At 34.7% G+C, this 17,984-nt stretch overlaps 2 protein-coding genes and 1 long non-coding RNA gene across 18 annotated transcripts; 1 reads left to right on the top strand and 2 right to left on the bottom strand.

Moving 5' to 3' along the window:
* Positions 1 to 1,894: 1,894 nt before the first annotated feature.
* LOC112293530 (uncharacterized) lies at positions 1,895 to 6,219 on the top strand. 14 transcript variants are annotated; one of them, XR_016506924.1, is made up of 6 exons: positions 1,907 to 2,135; positions 3,124 to 3,202; positions 3,381 to 4,595; positions 4,802 to 4,907; positions 5,089 to 5,188; positions 5,422 to 6,219. XR_016506924.1 is itself a non-coding variant. In XM_090256725.1 (5 exons), exon 4 carries the CDS (start codon positions 3,449 to 3,451, stop codon positions 4,589 to 4,591), a length of 1,143 nt encoding a protein of 380 aa, XP_090112851.1. In that variant the 5' UTR covers positions 1,906 to 2,135; positions 2,630 to 2,878; positions 3,124 to 3,202; positions 3,347 to 3,448; the 3' UTR covers positions 4,592 to 4,595; positions 5,089 to 6,219. The 14 variants fall into 14 exon arrangements, 10 of the variants coding, with proteins under 10 accessions (XP_024398815.1, XP_090112851.1, XP_024398817.1 ...); XM_090256725.1 differs by lacking the exon at positions 4,802 to 4,907 and adding an exon at positions 2,630 to 2,878 and having other exon boundaries at positions 1,906 to 2,135; positions 3,347 to 4,595; positions 5,089 to 6,219; XR_012219245.2 differs by lacking the exon at positions 4,802 to 4,907.
* On the bottom strand, positions 5,526 to 10,578 carry LOC112293529 (G-type lectin S-receptor-like serine/threonine-protein kinase At1g34300). Of its 2 annotated transcripts, XM_024543044.3 has the most exons (3): positions 10,035 to 10,578; positions 7,722 to 9,817; positions 5,526 to 7,523 (listed from the first exon to the last, which is right to left on the bottom strand). In XM_024543044.3, exons 2-3 carry the CDS (start codon positions 9,397 to 9,399, stop codon positions 6,697 to 6,699), a joined length of 2,505 nt encoding a protein of 834 aa, XP_024398812.1. In that variant the 5' UTR covers positions 9,400 to 9,817; positions 10,035 to 10,578; the 3' UTR covers positions 5,526 to 6,696. The 2 variants fall into 2 exon arrangements, with proteins under 2 accessions (XP_024398812.1, XP_024398811.1); XM_024543043.3 differs by having other exon boundaries at positions 7,722 to 10,578.
* On the bottom strand, positions 5,638 to 6,487 carry LOC149987594 (uncharacterized). 2 transcript variants are annotated; one of them, XR_016506926.1, is made up of 2 exons: positions 6,356 to 6,487; positions 5,638 to 6,113 (listed from the first exon to the last, which is right to left on the bottom strand). It is a non-coding gene; the product is annotated as an uncharacterized LOC149987594 (long non-coding RNA). The 2 variants fall into 2 exon arrangements; XR_016506925.1 differs by having other exon boundaries at positions 5,638 to 6,222; positions 6,356 to 6,486.
* Positions 10,579 to 17,984: the final 7,406 nt, after the last annotated feature.

Raw genomic sequence — 17,984 nt, 5'->3', positions numbered from 1 at the left:
TAAAATTAGCAACCAAAGAATGATAAAATTTGTTGGCATTGTTTATTCTAAATGATTGTTTTATTCTTTTGTTTTGATGATGCTTTGAACTTCTTGCAAAATTTAAATAGCACAAACAAAGATAATATACCATCTTTCTTTTTTTGTTTCTTTGTTTTGTTTTGTTTTGTTTTTTTTTCTTCTTCATTTTTATATAATTTATTTTAATCGCATCTAAGATGACTTATAAATTCAAATTGCATCTATAGTGGTTTTAGAGTATTTTTTAAATTAAAGATATTATTGATATAATTTTATATTTACAAATATTTTATATTTAAGTTATTGTATATTATTTTGTAATACAACATTATTAATGTATATTCTGAATCTTGTAGAAAATTATACAATATTTTTTTTAAAATACATACATTTTAATTCTAAAACAATGCTGCAAATAATTATTTATTTAAGAATATAATTCAATATAATACTTTAAAAAATGTAATAAAAAAGAAACAGCATCAAAATAGCAGCCTCAACAAACCTCAAAACTTTTTGTAATCTCTTTAATTTAATTTTTTCTTCTAAATCCCTAAATTAAATTTTATTAGATAAATAAGCATTATGATTTATTTGTCTTTGTTTGTTTTGACTAATACTATATATTTATCAAGTATCTTCTCTATGAATCATCTTTTGTTATACAAAAAAGATAGCTTCTCTCCTAACTACCTATAATTTTGTTCTTTTTAAATCATTGGATATAGTTTTCAACCTCCTACCAAATATATTTGAATTTCTGCACTTCAAAGATTGATTTTTGAAAAGTAATATAAAATTATTTTCTTAAATTTATTTTTAATACTAAGTTATTTCAAAAATATTTAAAAATAATATTATCTTGCAAGTACCATTGTTCTTTTTAAATTTAGATCTAAACATGAAGTAGATCTTAAAATTTACATAAAATATTCATATGACTAATATTATTTTTAATCAAAAATTATTTTTTCAATAATTAAAAAATATCTATAAAAATATTTTTTAAAATAAAATTCATTAAATAATAGATTTAAGAAAAGGTTTCAATAAATAGTAGATTTCATGACTATATACTCTTCATTTGCACTCAGTTGCTTCAATCTTTCAATGTAGTAAGAACATATTTGATTATTTGATTATTTGTTTTTTATTTTTATTTTATTAATCATATTCATGACAAATAAAATAAAAAACCATCATATTTAAAGTAAAATAACATATCACAACTCATTTCAATTAACAATTTGTAAATTTTTTCAAGTTCCTTAAATTACAACAATTCATTGTTAAACAATCTTTAAATCTGTTATTAACATTAAATCTTTAAAGATTGTTTTATTTTATTTTTTTCAAACTTTTAAAAAATACCACAAAAAATTAGTGTCTTAAATAGATCAAGAATGATACCACACTAACATATATATATATATATATATATATATATATGTATAACCTAAATTTTAAGAAAACAACATCAAATAAGTTAATAGTTCGAATTCCAAATGCAAAATCACAACCATGCTTAATGAAACCTTGGAGAGTATTTAAGTCTACTATATCTATCTATATATGTATACATATATATATATATATATATATACATAACATAAAAACATAAAAAAGCAAAAAAATTGTACTGAATGAGGACAATTGAAATTCACTTTATCCACTGGTGGTAGAAATGGCATCGGAGTGACACAACCTTTCATGCAAAACATTCATTCGATAACTTATCATCCACATTCATCACGACGTCGTTGAATTTGAACGATCAGGATGCAATCGCCCTCTCGCAGAAGATCGATCTCAACCATCAACAAATAAAAGAAACAAAACCCGGCGGACGGGGCGATTGGGGGTTCACATCGGAGCACGCCCGGCCCGTTCCAGCCAGCGGGAGAGGTAGAGAGGGTTTAGGATTCCGAGCATCTGCTTCGCAACAACGTTTGCTCTGCTTCAATCTTCCCGATCCATCTGCCTCCATCGTCGCCTTCAGGATTGAATGCCCAGCTGGGTTCAGGCATAGGTGCCGCAATAGATGTGGGTTTGAATATTGACGGCTGATTGCGGAGCTTTGTGATCATTTTTTGAAGAAAAATTCCCTTTCATCGGTGAGTGCTTTCCAATCTTCTTCGCGTCACATTTCTGATAAGTTCTTGTGTGTCGTGTCTGTCTTGCTACCACGCACGGAATCCTTGCCTTTTTCCAGCCCAGCGAGCCGGAATTCGTTTGATGCTTCTGGTTTTCGTGGAGGTTTTGAGAATTGGGTTTAGATTGGATTCGAGTGTTTTCAAGTTCGTCAGCCGCCTCCGTTCGAGTACTAGATTTTTGAAATAGATTTAAAGGGTGTTTTTTTAACGGTGGTGTAGCGGAATTGCGTCATAGTCAAGGATCTCTGTCTTCTCGTAGACACGGCTCAACGCGCCCTCAGAGCTCGTTCGATGTGCTAACCGAGGATTTGATGTCTCACTGTTGCTTTTGAGTTGAATTTTTGCTGACAAAAATGGAGAGCTTATGGGTTCTGTGAAATCGGCTGTGTTGGTTCACTTTCTCTAAGCTAGTGTTTTTTTGTCAACTGTTATCTGATAGAATTTTTTATCACCAGATTTATCTTACTGCACCTGTCTGGTTCGTGCACGCAAGCGTCTTTCGAGAAGGGATGTTGTCGTTCGGCAAACAAATTTCACCCTGGCAGGATAATGTGACGGACTGGAATTTAATCTGTTTAGCAACTTAGATTCTTATATTTCTCCTTTATTGTAAAAGTTTGCCCTTGCACTACTGGACACCGGAAGACCTTGCCAACCATAAAATCTACCAATGCTTGCACTACGAGTGCTTTGGGACAGGAAAGGTTGACTGTGTTTCTGTAGCTACAATTGTGATGCACACAGTTGAAATTTGTTTTTTTGGTTTCTGAAACCACGACACCCCTTAACTAGAAAGTGGATTGGAGTAATAGGTTCTGATTTATGGTTCCAAGCTCATTATGATTTTGCATTCCCTGCAATAAATAGCGTTTGTATCTAGAAGAGGTTAACACGCGCAGTTATCCACTGATGGCATTTTAATGATTATTGTCGTGGTGATGATCTACAGCTATTTTTTTAACTTGGAGCAGCGGCAATGAATCGTAAAGATGGTGGGTGAGGGTCTTTTATTTACTGCTGCATAGCCTGTAAGCACTACGTCTAACTTTATGCTTCTCAGGACGGCCTCTTCATATCTGCATCCGTAGAAGCTTGTTTCCATGAGAACGTTAAAAAGGAAAAATTGTAGAAGCTAGTCTTGATGTAAAGTGTTCTTTTGCTGCATTGCGTAGTTATGTGGTGAAAGAAGTTTTTGGCTTGGAACAGAATTGGAAAGAAAACACTTCAAGACCGCCTGATCAGAACATCAAACTATTGAAGTTCTTCAACAAGAGATGGAGGCATCCATCCCTCCTCAACCGACTACTTCAAGCTCTTCTCGAGGGTACTCTTCAAGTGCTTCATTCCGAGAGTCAGATGTGGAGTTTCTACAAACTGAAGCTAGAGAATGGCTGGAGGCAGTGCTGGAGGAAAAGCTGGACCCACATACGAGCCTACAAGATCTATTAGCTGATGGCACCATTCTCTATAGAATATCGCTGATTGTAAAAGAAAACCTTGGTAAACTTAAAGGAAATGCTGCGAACCGACCTGCCGCTGCAGTTCCCTCTCCAGACGTGAACCGGACCAGGACTAGCCTCAAGTATCAACCTTACTCATATGTTGAAGCTTTCCTCAAGGTTTGCAAGGACGTAGGCTTGTTGGATTTGGATCTATTCAACCCATCTGATGCAGTCGATAAGAAAGATATACGCCACGTGTGTGTTTGCTTACTTAGGTTGTCAAAGAAAGCTCGAACATTAAACATTCATTTGCCTGATTTTGATAATCCGAAGCACACGCTACTCAGTCCTCCTCCTAAGCACTTAATGCCTAGTGACGTAGTCCACAACCTTCGAGACTCTCTCCAGCAACCGTCAAATGGACCTGCGTCGGCCAAAAGTAACATTATTTTGGATCTCGATAAGGAGATCTCATCGAGCGCTGCAGATTTATCAATGGGTGACTCAGAATCTAATAGTGTTAGCCCAGAAGTAGATTCAAGAGGACTTCAACAACCACGGAATGCTCTGCAGGACCCAGAGAATGTTGGTGATTTCAGCGGGGATCTCTCTGCTATGGAGCCCAAGGACTTGGACGAATACGTGAGACCTGTCAATCACAATGGTTTGTCTGAGAAGCCACAGCCCGTGGTTGAATTGGGAATTGGTACCTTAAAAGCTAGTCAATCTCCTAGGAAGTCACCAGATGCCCTGGAGCAGTATGGGGCCAAAGAGAAGGGGATGTCTCGCAACCCCAAGGGACGGTATTCCTGGTTTCCATACGCTGCTGGAGTTGTATTTGTTGGTGTTTTGGTGGTCATGGTAGTGGCCCGGGAGAGAAGACGGCCTTCACTAGGTGTGTACGAGGTTCAGCCAACGGATTCCCTGGCGGAGATTTCAAGGCGAACAGGAAATGCAACATGGCAAGAGTTATGACGAAGTAATCCTAATGTTTACCACTCATATCTTGTACATTCCAATGAGCGGGTTGAGTTGTAGGAAGCAGTAGAGTATTCTTTATTGATCGTTGCTCAGATCCCCGAAAAGATTTCGAATCGTGAATAAAATATGTTCATAACTCGAGGCTGATTATGCCCTGCATCCTCTCAATTCATTTTTTTTTCATATCTGACTGTTGCAATGCAGCTGATTGTTACTGCCGTAAAAGGTTTGTGGATCTGGAATGAGTGTCGGTTGAATTTCACGCAGGGGTTACTGAACTGTGGTACAGCAACGGTCGTCGAAGTTTTCTGTATGTGATTATATTTGACGTTTTTCTGATCTTTGATCTTCGTGAAGGTTTTAGCATAATATCTATGAGGAGAAATGCTAGGAATCCTCAATTCTATTCTTGCTGTGCAATTGTGTTTACTCCTATAGTAAGTTAGCTTATTCATCCTTTGAACCCCATTATCACCGGTGGAATCTTGCAGGATTTGTGGTTCAAGTCTGACAGGCCCCAGAGCTGACTGAAGCTTGTGACGGTGTCTCCCATCTGGAATTTCTCATTCGTTCAATTACGTTCTCAAGAAGGTACATAATTACTTACGACATTCTATAACGAACTAGCAGGAGACACCTAAACGATAGAGGTGAGAACCACGTCGCGTGGTTTTGCCACACCATCGTTGTTCGCACGCTCAGCAGTACTAATATCATGCTTACAAGGGCGTGCATATAGTAGCATTTTCCATGCAAACGAGAATTATCTACTTTGTAATAGAATTGTGAACACTGGAGAAATGAAGCTTCAAAAAACCCTGTAGGTGCTCCTTTCAGGCGTTGGGAGTAGTTCGAACGTGCTGGGAAATTAAGAAGCCACGTCATCAACCCATCCAGCATTGTCCCCTCGAAACTTGCAACCACTTCGTGTGGAAATTGTATCTGAACAAAATTTCATCATGCAATTGATTTGTTGGTCGGATAACAGGATTCAAGCGCCAACATGTGATTACTCGTACTTGTTGACAACACTTTGTACGTTTAAGAAAAATATCATTACGTGTTAACAAGACTACTGTGGACGACACATTCTTGTTAACTTTTTTCTAATTTTCGTACTTATTTGTGATGACTCGCGAAGTCCATCCTCACTTGCTGTGCTCCCGCTTGCGTTGCCTTCTTTGTGTCCAAACTTTCTTTTGAATATACTGTGCTATCGAAACACTTACTGACATCATTGCAAAATGAGATGTCCAACACTCCAAGAGCCTTGTCCTTCGTCCCCTCCAAGTTGTCCCTCGGTGTCAAACCACCTTAGCAGATTCCGGATTTTCTTAAATGTTATGTCATTGTCATGCCTGGTTATGGTCGGAGTCAATACCTTTGCACTCCGCAGGCTTGCTCAGATTTCTGGTGGCTACTTCGATGTCGGTCCCCTTACAAAGGCTTTGCCGAGCTTTGCTTCCATGCCACTACCAGGGTGCCTAAGACTTGACGAACCAGATAAGCAGACCCGCTGAAACAGTAGTGGACACTGCCTTACATAAACTCGAGTAAACCAGTACAAAAACAACCACCTCCACAGTAACTTCAGAAAACGATGTTCTGGTTGATTGAAAACTTCTCTACATCCAAAAATAACTCTTTCAAACAATCGAAAATTAACAATCACTCAGAAGTCTCTGGCCACCGCAAAAGCTGAAATCAATTAAGCTCTTCCTCTGGAATACAACAACGAATGAAGGACTAGGGGAGTACCATGATAGCAGAAGACACGTCCAGGTCAAAGGCTGCTATACCTCCGATACTTTCTTCAATTCCTTTCCAGTTGCACATAGTGAAAAAGATTGAGACCAGAACATTGAGAGCTACACTTGCATGTGAGAAGTTTCAGGACGTCGCGATGAGAATTGATGTCTAGAACTGAATTTTATGGATCTACATTGATGTTGTACATAGAATAGACTTCGGACAATTGTGGGGGTAGCTGAAATTAAGGTGATCGACACAAGCCTGTCAAGTTAATGTACATGGCAGAATCCTCAAAATAGCATTATCGAGTCGACCTAAGGATTAAGACCACATCTGCAGCTGGACCCTCAGAGTTTTCGGATATTCAGTGGTTCAAGGGGAAAGTCGACGGGGATAATGCCTTCGAGCATTTGCACAACTTTCCCCATACTCGGTCGCGCCGTTGGTTCATCTTGAATGCACCAGAAGGCCGTGAAAATGGTTCTCTCAAACTGGTCCAAATCGACAGATTGTCCGAGCTTCCGAGCTTGCTCTTTAGTGCGTTTTACAAGGCTGCCATCAATCATGTCCCGAAAGACCCACTTGGGAAACCGGATGAGTTCAGCTTCGCCTGCCATGTCATCCAGTGTCCTCCTTCCAACCACAAGCTCAAGGAGAACCATACCATAGCTGTATACATCTGCCTTGGCCGTCAGTGGTAAACTTGCGCTCCATTCCGGCGCAAGATATCCCCTGGTGCCTCGAATGGTGGTTATGTGGCGCTCGCGATTCCTTAGCCCTAAAAGCTTCGCCAAGCCAAAATCGGAAACTTTGGGACAGAAGGTTTCGTCCAAGAGTATGTTCTCGGGCTTGATGTCGCAATGTACGATACATTCACGGCACTCCTCGTGCAAGTACATGATGCCGCGTGCTGTTCCGAGTGCTATTGTGAATCGTGTCTTCCAATCCAACGGTATTGGAGGTTGAGAAGTCGCGCTCCTGCTACTTGAGGAGCTGCTCGAGGTAGTATTTGGTTCACCTCCTTGCACAAGATAGTGGTCCAGTGAGCCTTTGCTTAGATATTCGTAAACCAGCAATCTGTGCACTCTCTCTGTGCAGTAACCATGGAGGTGGACCAAATTAACATGATGCGTACTGCCAATTACTGAAACTTCAGTTCGAAACTCTCGTTCACCTGCACAGTGCAGCAAGAAAGTTGAGGGAAGGCAACTTATGGAACCCACCCGCGGGATATCAAGGTGACTGCTCGGAAGAGGTTTGCGTCACTAAATCCTAGAGCCCCAGAATTCATTTTCCTGTTTTCCTTTCAGTGGCTTCCTCAGTTGTTTTATTTAAAATCGATTCAGCAGCAAAAAAACAATGTAGAACTCACCTTGGTCAACAACATTCTCCAATTGTTTCACAGCTACGACTGTGCCGTCTGCAAGCACACCCTTGTACACTGTCCCGAATCCACCATCCCCCAGCTTTTCGCTAAAATTCCTGGTAGCCTTTTGAAGCTCCCGGTACGTTAGTCTTACTGGCGCACCAGGCACATAATCAGGAGATGGCGACCGAGGGCGTCTTCTGCTGTGCTCGAATGCATTCGATTTCATCCACCGAGACAAACATGGCCGTGCAAGTAGCAGCAAAAGAAGGACCGCTAGGGTGGAAACGCAACCTAGAGCCACCAAAACTCCTCTGGAATATCGAGAACCAGAGCGAGTGCAGCCAATGGATAGCAATCCCAGCGTTACCTCCTGGTCATTGCAAAGCTTGACAAAAGTCTGGGATGGAATGATGGAGGACCGGTAAGCGCTGAAGAATTGATTACGTTTCTCCTTGCAGAAAGCGGTGCCGTCATTCATTAAAGTGGAAGCCACACATTGCAAGGTGCCCCCAGCGCCCGTATCGTCTAAACACTTTTTAGCACAACTCTCACTGTTAGCACTGTTTATGAGGAAGTCGGATCTGTAATCAAGTATGAATGTATTCTCCAGCGTCACCATTTTCACTCCTGCGGTGCAATTGAGGGCGATCATCAAACGGCACCCTTCTCGTGGGCTGTTGGAATTGATAGCCTGATAACCTGGCAAACAAGAGCAAACAGGCCCCGTCTCTGAATACGCACACAGTCCATGCTTCCCACACCAGCCGTAAATCTCACATGCATTAGGTAAAGCTTGCCATTTTGACATCCATTCCTTCGCCACATCATCCCAACTCAAAGTCTCTAAATTTCCATTCGATGTCAGAACCAACCTTCTAAGTGGCCCTACCCCGTAGTCTCTGCTCCGGTACGAAGCTGCAGATCCTGAGCTATTCAGCAATTGAAAAGTTCCGAACTCATCAAAGGAAACACTAGAGCCCCCTGAGGAATCGGTACTCCAATAATCAGTTGTTCTATTAAAACGCAGCACCAAATTCCCGTCTGTCATGAAAGCAAGTGTATACCGGCTCACGCCTGCACTTGAAAGGTGAGGGCTCTCGGCAGCCGTGAGATTTTTCCCCTGAGACAAAACCTGGCCTGGCAGAAGAGTGTCTGAAGGGTGATTCCAGCTCTGCCATAGATGTGAACCAGTGCTATTTAACAGAATAAAATTCCCTGAATCATTGAAGGCCGCCCCACTGACGCCAAGGCTGGCCGTATTGCTGGACCAATTAAGACCTTGAGAGGCATCCGAGTTACGAAGCTCGAGATTTCCGGTGGAGGTGAGTGCTAACTTTGTCCCAGCAGCGAACGAAGCATTGTTCTCCACTAATCCCCACACGATTGTTTGTACAGGTACATGCGTATACCACATGCCAAACTTGTAGCTAACTGTAGTCTTTCCACCGTCAATAGCATAGAAGCCAAAGGAAAAATTTCCGTTGGGTGATGATATCCAAGACTGATCAGCATCACCTGCGACGAGCCTTTCTCCGAGGGGTATGGTAATCTCTGTATTGTTGCTGGATTGTTGAGACACCACAGGCTCCGTGCCTTGTGCCCACAAGTTGATAATAACGATCAATTTGAAGAAGAAGTGAAGGTCAGTCGTAGACACCCGCAGCATAAATCTGTTTTTCATTTTTCAGTCACGCTTGCAGCTGCTCATATGCGAGGTTCTGTCCGAGTGTCTGAAAACAGTCAACTGGAATTACCCTTCAGGGACAGTTTAAGCACAAGAAGCTTCGCTTTATGCACATGGATTGTTATTTATTTAGTACCAGCTCTGAAGGTTACAAAATCAGGAATAAACCGTCAGCTGAACCTGCTGAGGGAGTACTTCGCCACTCTGAAAGCCGTCAAGTACCCAATTTAAGCATAACCATCACAACGTCACTGAAATGCGAATTCTGATTTCTATCCATGATCCGTCACAGCTGCCATAGCTTCAAATCTTGTTACTTGTCCGCTCTTCAGAGTTTCAGCCAAGCTCTACACCAGGTATTTGCTTAAAACTGGAAGTTCTTCCCAAAACGTTCCTCCAAAGATTTCTGCTATGGCTATCAAACAAGCAGTAATCAAATTGCAGATACTAAGGCCACTCTATCAGCATCACACAGAAGGACGAAATATGAGCCACCAAAATAAAGCCAAGTATTCTGCAACCAAAACCTCAACAGAGGCCCTCCGAAATGCTACTCCGGCACCCGGAAGGAACCTGGAGAGTTTGTCCTGAGAACAGAACTGCAGCTGCAGCCGCAGTAGAAATGACCTTACCTACCAAGAGGCCATCAAACCTTGATAACAACGACGATGATCATCATCATCATCATCCACATCCAGCTCGACCTACAAGAATCAATAATGCCACTCGCTCCACAATACAAAAAGAACCCAGTGCCAATTGCCTAACTCAAAGCCATCCACTGTCTGTTATCGATCCCCAATCCTTCGAAAATCTCCAAAAACCGCCGCATCCAACCTCCCGCCCGAACTCAATAAATTGCACTGTCTACTTTCAACCATATAGAAAGTAAAAAAGCGGAAAAGAAGCTCTCGTCACACTGTTCCAGATTGACACACTATCACGCTGCAATGGTCGGGCGTGTAGCAGTAGGCGCTGGGGCCATCAGAGTTGGAAAAAAAAAAAAAAAAAAAAAAAAAAATCAATGAGGTCACCGTACGAAGTACGTGACGGACAGCGACCACGACAACGGCAGCAAGCAAGCAAGCAATCGAGCGAGCGAGCAAGCAACAGCAATGGCGACGACGATGGCCATGAGAGCACACACACACACACTCACACACATACAGCATTCATTGGCGAGCTCAGCACTACTTTAAAGGACTCAAAGAGTCTGTCTGTTCCCGAAGACCCCTCCTCCCCTCGTAGGACTTGGACCAAGACCCGTAGAATATGGAGTCGGAGAACGGGTTCTAATACCGTGGACCGTGTCATTCCGGGCAGAGGTCAGGAACTTTCGTGGGGCAGTGCCGCGTCCACGGAGGGCGGTTATACCCATCGCTGCGGGTCCATGGGGTGTGAATTGTATTACTACGGCATGGGGGTTGGATTGGGTTTTCTCTTGGACTTAGTACGTAGGAATCAATTGACTTTTATTTTTATTTTTTAAAATTATTCTCCAAAATTAGAGGATTTTTGAGTTGGGTCAACAGTTAATGGGTGTTCCCTTGATAATTATTTGGAAAATTCTGGTGCTTTTTTCAAAGTTTGTTTCAACCATGGGTTGGAAATTGTTTCAGCTTTTTTGATACGTTGATTGTGCATTGAATACCATTGCAGCACAATTTATACATTGTGTGGTCCTCTACTATGTGAAGGTCATGTATTTATAATTCATTGTGATTTTAGAAAAGGAATTCAAGAGGAAAACATATATATATATATATATATATATATATATTATTTTTATTTTATTTTCCTTTTATATACACTTATTTTTATCTAAACTTTAAGATAATTTTTCTTGTGTGAATAAATGTATGTATGTATGTATGTATGTATGTATGTATGTATTGTTACATTAACTAATTTTTGGGTGAAAATAATAGGATATATTTGTTAGATTCTTAGCTACACTATTTGCATTGTAATTAATTGTATTTTTTTGAAATAGTCAATGGTAGTAAATAAAACGTCAACATTAACAGCAAACAATAGTAGTGAGTGGTTAGCAACAACATCAGGACTTCTATCAACGACAGGCAATAGCGTCAACTTTAGTGGTGTCAAAGATTATTCAAATAAAAATAAAAAGAAGTAAAAATAAAAATTGACCTATGAATGCACGAGTATCTAGATAGTACTGTAGATGAATGTACAAAAACAAACACCATAGCCTTTAATAAATAACCAAATATCTATATATATGAATATATATTCTACATCTCTTAATTACGTTTTTTTTTCAATCCTGCAAGAATTTATTATATATCCCAATTATGTTTACAAACCATCAACTTTTTTATGTTTCTTGATTAATTTTCCATTGGTTTACATATTGCCTGAAAAATCATTCTTCAATATGTGTATATAAGCAACAAAAATCCATGCCATTCAAATATTCTTGACATCATTAATAACACATTTTATAAAGATTTAATATTACATATCTATGCAGATATGAAATAAATAAGAGTTCTGTAAAAGGACAGTCTCAAATATACCATGCCCAACAACTTGAAAAGTGATAAAAAGTGGGTTGGTAGAACTGAATGAATGAATGAGATTTTTTTAAAAAAATTTAATTTTTTTTGTCTCCTATGCAAATTGTTTTACGTGGATGAATACAATTCTGTTGTTAAGAATCAATTTTGATATATTATCTGTAAGTTCAGAAGGTTCCATTGTCTCTATCCAAGCCCCATTAAGAGCTTCCCTGAAGTGATGGCATCTGAAGTCAGTAACACTGGCCCATGTGCCTGAAACTGTACCAACTCAGGAGGGACATTCTGAGTGGGCTTGTGAATACAAGGGCTTCATGAATATACTGACTACTTAAATGGTCCTCCAACGTGGACAGCTGAAAGGTATATATATATATATATATGCTTGGTTTAGAATAAACCTATTCTTTAATGGGTTAATGGGTCTTTGATAAATTCCATGAATCAAAACAATAAATAAATCTTAAACTGAATTTTTGGCACATGATGATAAGCACATAATTCTAGCATGTTGTCAGATTACATTATTACAATAAAGAAACATTTTTAAAAAAATTAAAAGAAGTTTCCTACTTCCAGTAACTAACATTCTTTGATTTTTTTAAAGTTTTGTATACTTGTCTTGGAGTATGTAGAAGAATAATGTCGATGATAATATATTTTTTGAGATTTGGTTCATTCCATTTCTGTACTTTTTTTTCTCAATATTTGTCAAGTAATAGTAAACAAGTAAGTTTGAGGCCGCTTCTTCGTTTCTTTTTCTTTGGGTAGCCATTGATTTTCTCTTTGAAAAGCTAAAACTTTTTGTGACTTATTTTTTATTTTTATTTTTATTTTTTGATGTACCAAGTGATGAGTCTAAGAAGATCTGATTTTTTTTTTTTTTTTTTTTTTAATTATTTAGAATTAGTTCTATCAAATTTAATTTATAATATACAAATTATAATTACACATTATAATTCTTTTTCTAAACAAAAAAAGCTAAATATTACAAAGTTCAATCATTACAAAGGTTAAAACAAAAAAAAATTAAATGAAAAAAAAATAAATTGAGTTATGATATACAAATTAGAACTTTGTTTATATACAGATTATAATTCTTTTTCTAAAAAATAAAAATAAAAAACTAAAAAATAGAGCTCTAATTCTTTCTTACAATTCTTACAAGGACATTCATTAATAGTTGGAAATTTCGTTTAATAAGTAGAATTAAAAATTAATATATGATACATTAATAGATATTATTTTATTAAAAAAATTTTATACTCAATAAGTTTATGCATGACTTCTATTTTTAAATATTATTGATTTTATCAACATATATTATATATTTATTTTTTTATCTATCTTTTTTAAATATACTTGAACAATAGCAGTGATAATATTAATGTAATGATGTCTAACATATGTATGTTTCATTTTCAAATCATAAATATGATCATTTTTTTAACATATAACATATCAAATATCATAAAATGATAAAGTCTAACCTGAAATTAAACCAAATTTATTAGCAAGTCTTTTCAACCATATTAATTCTTTAGTTATTTCTATAATAGCTATATATTTTGTTTCAATTGTTAATAATATTGTGATGGATTAAAAAATAAATTTCTATATAAAAGATTCACTAATTATTTTTAATATGTTAAATATTAATTATCTTGATATTTTTGGGAAGTTTTTAAAACCACACCCAAATTTTGTTAATGCAACACCCTCCCTTCTCACCTCATGATTTATTTGTATCCATCCCTTGTCTCCAACCCTATTCCCAGCCTCTGTCTAAATTATAACTTTTTAAGTAACATCATGTATAAATAATACACAAAATAATTTTGCATTAATATTATGGATCTTTTTGGTCATAAAATATATATTTTTATAATGATAATATTTTTAGAATTCTTTCTACTTATATTTAAATAATTAGTTTTTTTAACAAGTTGGTTGATTAATTGATATATTTTTTGAATTTCAAAATTTATATATACACTATGAAATCTATTACTATGCAAAACTCATACATCCAAAGTGTTATCTTAAAGACCAATTCAAATAAATTAAAAAAGACATATTACAAATATTATTAGAAAATAAATATATTTTTAAAATTTTGGATATATCCAATAATATTTTACATGTTATCAAAAAGATAAATTTTGTTGAGTAATATTTAAAAATTTAATCACAATATTTTGAAATAAAATTCTAATTTTAGATATACTTAATATTAATGAAAAGATAAAAAGACAAAAAGATAAATATAAAAATTTGTGATTATGATTCTTGTTATGTTTGGATTTTTGCAACTCAACTTATTTTAGATCTAAAACCATAAATCAACGAGACTTATTTCATTGATTAATATCATTTGAAAAACTCATTAAATAAAAAGACTTCTAAATTTAGATTTTAATTTTTTTAAAGATGTGTTGAAATATGTATAATATATTTTTTTGAATTTTATAATAAATATATTAATAATATTCTTTAAAATAATCAGATTTTTTAAATATATATTAATAGAAAAAATTGATAATTTTGAATTTATACTAAGATTTTAGTTAATTTTGATATGCTTTAATTATTATTTACCTACAAAATATTTATATTAGGATTTAAATAATAAGATTAGATTACTAAAAACTTCATACTACAAATGATTATAAGTATTTTTATTCTAAATTCAAAAACTTTAAATCTTATTATCAAATTTACTTATTTATTATTATGATTATTATTATATAATTATATTTAAAATTTAATGATTAAATTATATAATTAAAATTATTATTTTTATTTAAATTAAATAAAAATAACTTAAGATGAAGAATGGAATGAGTAGACATAGAATGGGGTGGAAATAGGATGGAATGGAATAAAGTGGGTAGGAACGGAGATAGGATAAGTGGGAATGGATAGGAATAAAAACAAGACAAGGTAGGATAAGGCAGGGTGAGAATGGGAGGGAGCAAAATATGCGGCATTAACAAAATTGAGGTGTGGCTTTAACAACTCCCTATTTTTAATATGTTAAAATAATATAAATAATTAAATAATTAATAATATGTCTATTTCTTGCTTAATTTCTTATTTATATTTGATTTCTATATAACATAATTGTTTACTTGTGTAATTAGAAGATATTATATACATCAAAGAAACTATCATAACAACCTATCAAATCTTCTTTGCTACTCTCAATTTTACTTTGGAAAAAATAAAACTTAAGAAATCATCTAATTTTGATACAATTTTCTAATTGCAAAAACAAGCTAATATCATTTAAGGAGCATAAGTCATTGCAAAGTATTGATCATTCATACAAGTAATATTAAAATCTTTATAGAATATTTTGTGTTATTTAATGGTGCTTAAAAAAAATCATTTCTGAAAGTCTTTTGGAGTTGGAGATTTTGTGAGTCCAAATTTCACCACTCAATGAAATTGATGCCACACAATAAGTTTAGGAAGAGGAATGGAATAACTCCCAATTGTATAATTGTTAAGTTAATTTAAATCTTAGTGTTTGCAATTCAATTAATTTTAAACCTTTCAAGTAATGGTTACTAATATTAAAAAAAAGATTTAATAAAATTTACTATGGTCTTCCAAGGCTATTTGCATGATCTCTACTTAAATCTCAATAGTTTGTTCAAGATCATTTATATAGTCCCTAACTACTAATTTTTATGTGATTACAAAATTATAATTAATTAAATTTAATTAAAATTAATTAGTTAAAACTTATAAATTATTACTCTTTAAATAAATGATGGTAAAAGTAATTGATTATTTTATTACTATTAATCTATAGTAAAAATAAAAATCTAAAAAGTTAAATTAAAAATAAAAATTAAAAATAAAAGAGAAAAGATTAAAAAATAAAAGTTAAAAATTAAAATCTAGAAGTTGAAATATAAAAGTTACGAATTATTTTATAAATAAAAGTAAAAGTGGAACTAAATAGATATAAAAATGAAGATACCTTGATAATGCCTAAGAATTAAAGACATCAAATCCTTTCTATTCCAAAAATTTTCAAAAATTGTGATTAATTTCAAATTAAATGATTTTTAGTTTGTTGCAAAATTAACTTAAAGTTGCTCTTGGTTCAATAAATTTAAATTTAATCTAGTACCTGAGCTACAAGAAATGCTCCTTCAAAGCTGAGAGACTGAGACTACCATGGTAGGCAATCTCTTTCCACTTGGAAATTGACCAAAACTTCAATTTGCCTTCAAATTCAATGAAATTTATGCCATTAGGAGCTCAGCTTAAAGGTGAACTTACTTCAAAATTTTCACAATAATACAATTATTGAAAAAAGCCTTTTTTAGTGAGAAAAGCCTTTTCAAAGGTGGGTGATCTAAATTGCCAAGGCAGCTGATCCTTATGCACTCAAAATTTCACCAAAATTTCGTCCTTATTCCAAATCAAGCAATCCTTATCTTTTTGAAAATCTAACATCAAAATCTACAACCACAAAATATTTCACATTAAAATTGAATGACTGATTGAAGGAAATCCAAGGCTCTTAAAATCCTTAAAGTATTTGGAAGGCCAAGGGAGCTATCTACTACAATAAAGTATGTTTAAAAATCCAATGACCATCATTTACTACTCAAGATCTATACACACACAATCAAAAAGTTTACAATGAGATTAAAAATCAAAAATAAAATTAAGATTAGGATTTAGAGCCAAAATTAATTATGGGTTTTTTCTTCACTAAAGAGGAGAGAGAGAGGGCTTGGAGTACCAAGCCACTCTTATAGAATTGAGTGGTGGCTTATGAGAGGGTGGCCACATTTCTATCCTTGATCTCTAAGATTCCTAATATAGATCTATGGCCTTCATTCATCCAAGAGCTAATTTTGTTACCAAGGTTGATGGCTCTTGAAAGTGGTCAAAGAAAGTACTTTTTGATAAATCCAACTTCATCATTGTGTTCAAATCAAATTTTTATGCTAAGATCAACTACTCGCATGCCTTAATCTATGCTCATTTATAATTTTTATGAAAGTTTTTATCTACAATGATTTTGGCAATATTATAAAATTCTTTTAAATGAGAATTTCATTGCTCTATTTGTATTTTGAAGGAGAGGGTGCTGATTTTGTTTTCTTCATTCCATGAGCTGAATCTGGTGTCACCATTGTATTTGAAAGGCTTCCATTATTTAGAGGAATCACTATATTACTTGGATTTGTTGAATTTGGAGGAAATCTCAAAACTATCATTCCTAAACTTTCTTTAGATCTTTTGAAAAATTATAATTCTAACTCACTCTAAATCATATGAGATGATTGTAGGTGAACTCATAGGTTCTTAGTCAACCCTCATATTAGTGACTAACAACCTTTAAATTATTAAAATTAACTAAGTTGTTATTTTAATTTTTTAATTCTTATTACTTTGGTTCTAATTAATCTAACTAAAGGAATTAGGCTATGATTTATACCATTAAGGTTTTAATCCTAAAAATTCTATAAAACTAAATTCTATTTATATAAATCTTAATCTAACATGCATAATTATCATAAAATAAGAAAAAAAGAAAAATAAAAAATAGAGCATGATTGAGACCTCACAGATTCCAATGCTAAAAAGTAAGAAAAGAAATATATTCTTCCATTATCATTTTTTAGAATTCTATCTTAAATGATGTGATTATATCAGATGTGATAACATTAATTCATAAGTTTGCATATTAAAACTTATTTATTACTTTCACTTGCAATTTTAAATATCCAAAAATTCAAGAAGAGCTCTTATCCAGCCAAATAACAAAAGATTGGCCTAAGATAGTCATCTAAGAATTTCAATTCAAATTGACAAATATTTTTTCTAAAATTTGTAATTTTTTTTTAGATATGTTGCTAAAAAATTGTATTTTAGAAGACATTTGTGCCATGTACATATTCTCATTATTTTGAAAGATGTGTATAAGAATTTTTTAAAAAAAGAATATGAATTAATATTTTTTTATTAAACTTAAATATATATTCTAAAGCATATGGCAATGATTTTTTG

The sequence above is a fragment of the Physcomitrium patens genome, chromosome 16 (assembly GCF_059467195.1).
Source record: "Physcomitrium patens ecotype Gransden chromosome 16, ASM5946719v1, whole genome shotgun sequence".
In the NCBI taxonomy this organism is placed as follows: domain Eukaryota; kingdom Viridiplantae; phylum Streptophyta; class Bryopsida; order Funariales; family Funariaceae; genus Physcomitrium; species Physcomitrium patens.
This window is presented reverse-complemented; position numbering and strand designations above follow the sequence as displayed.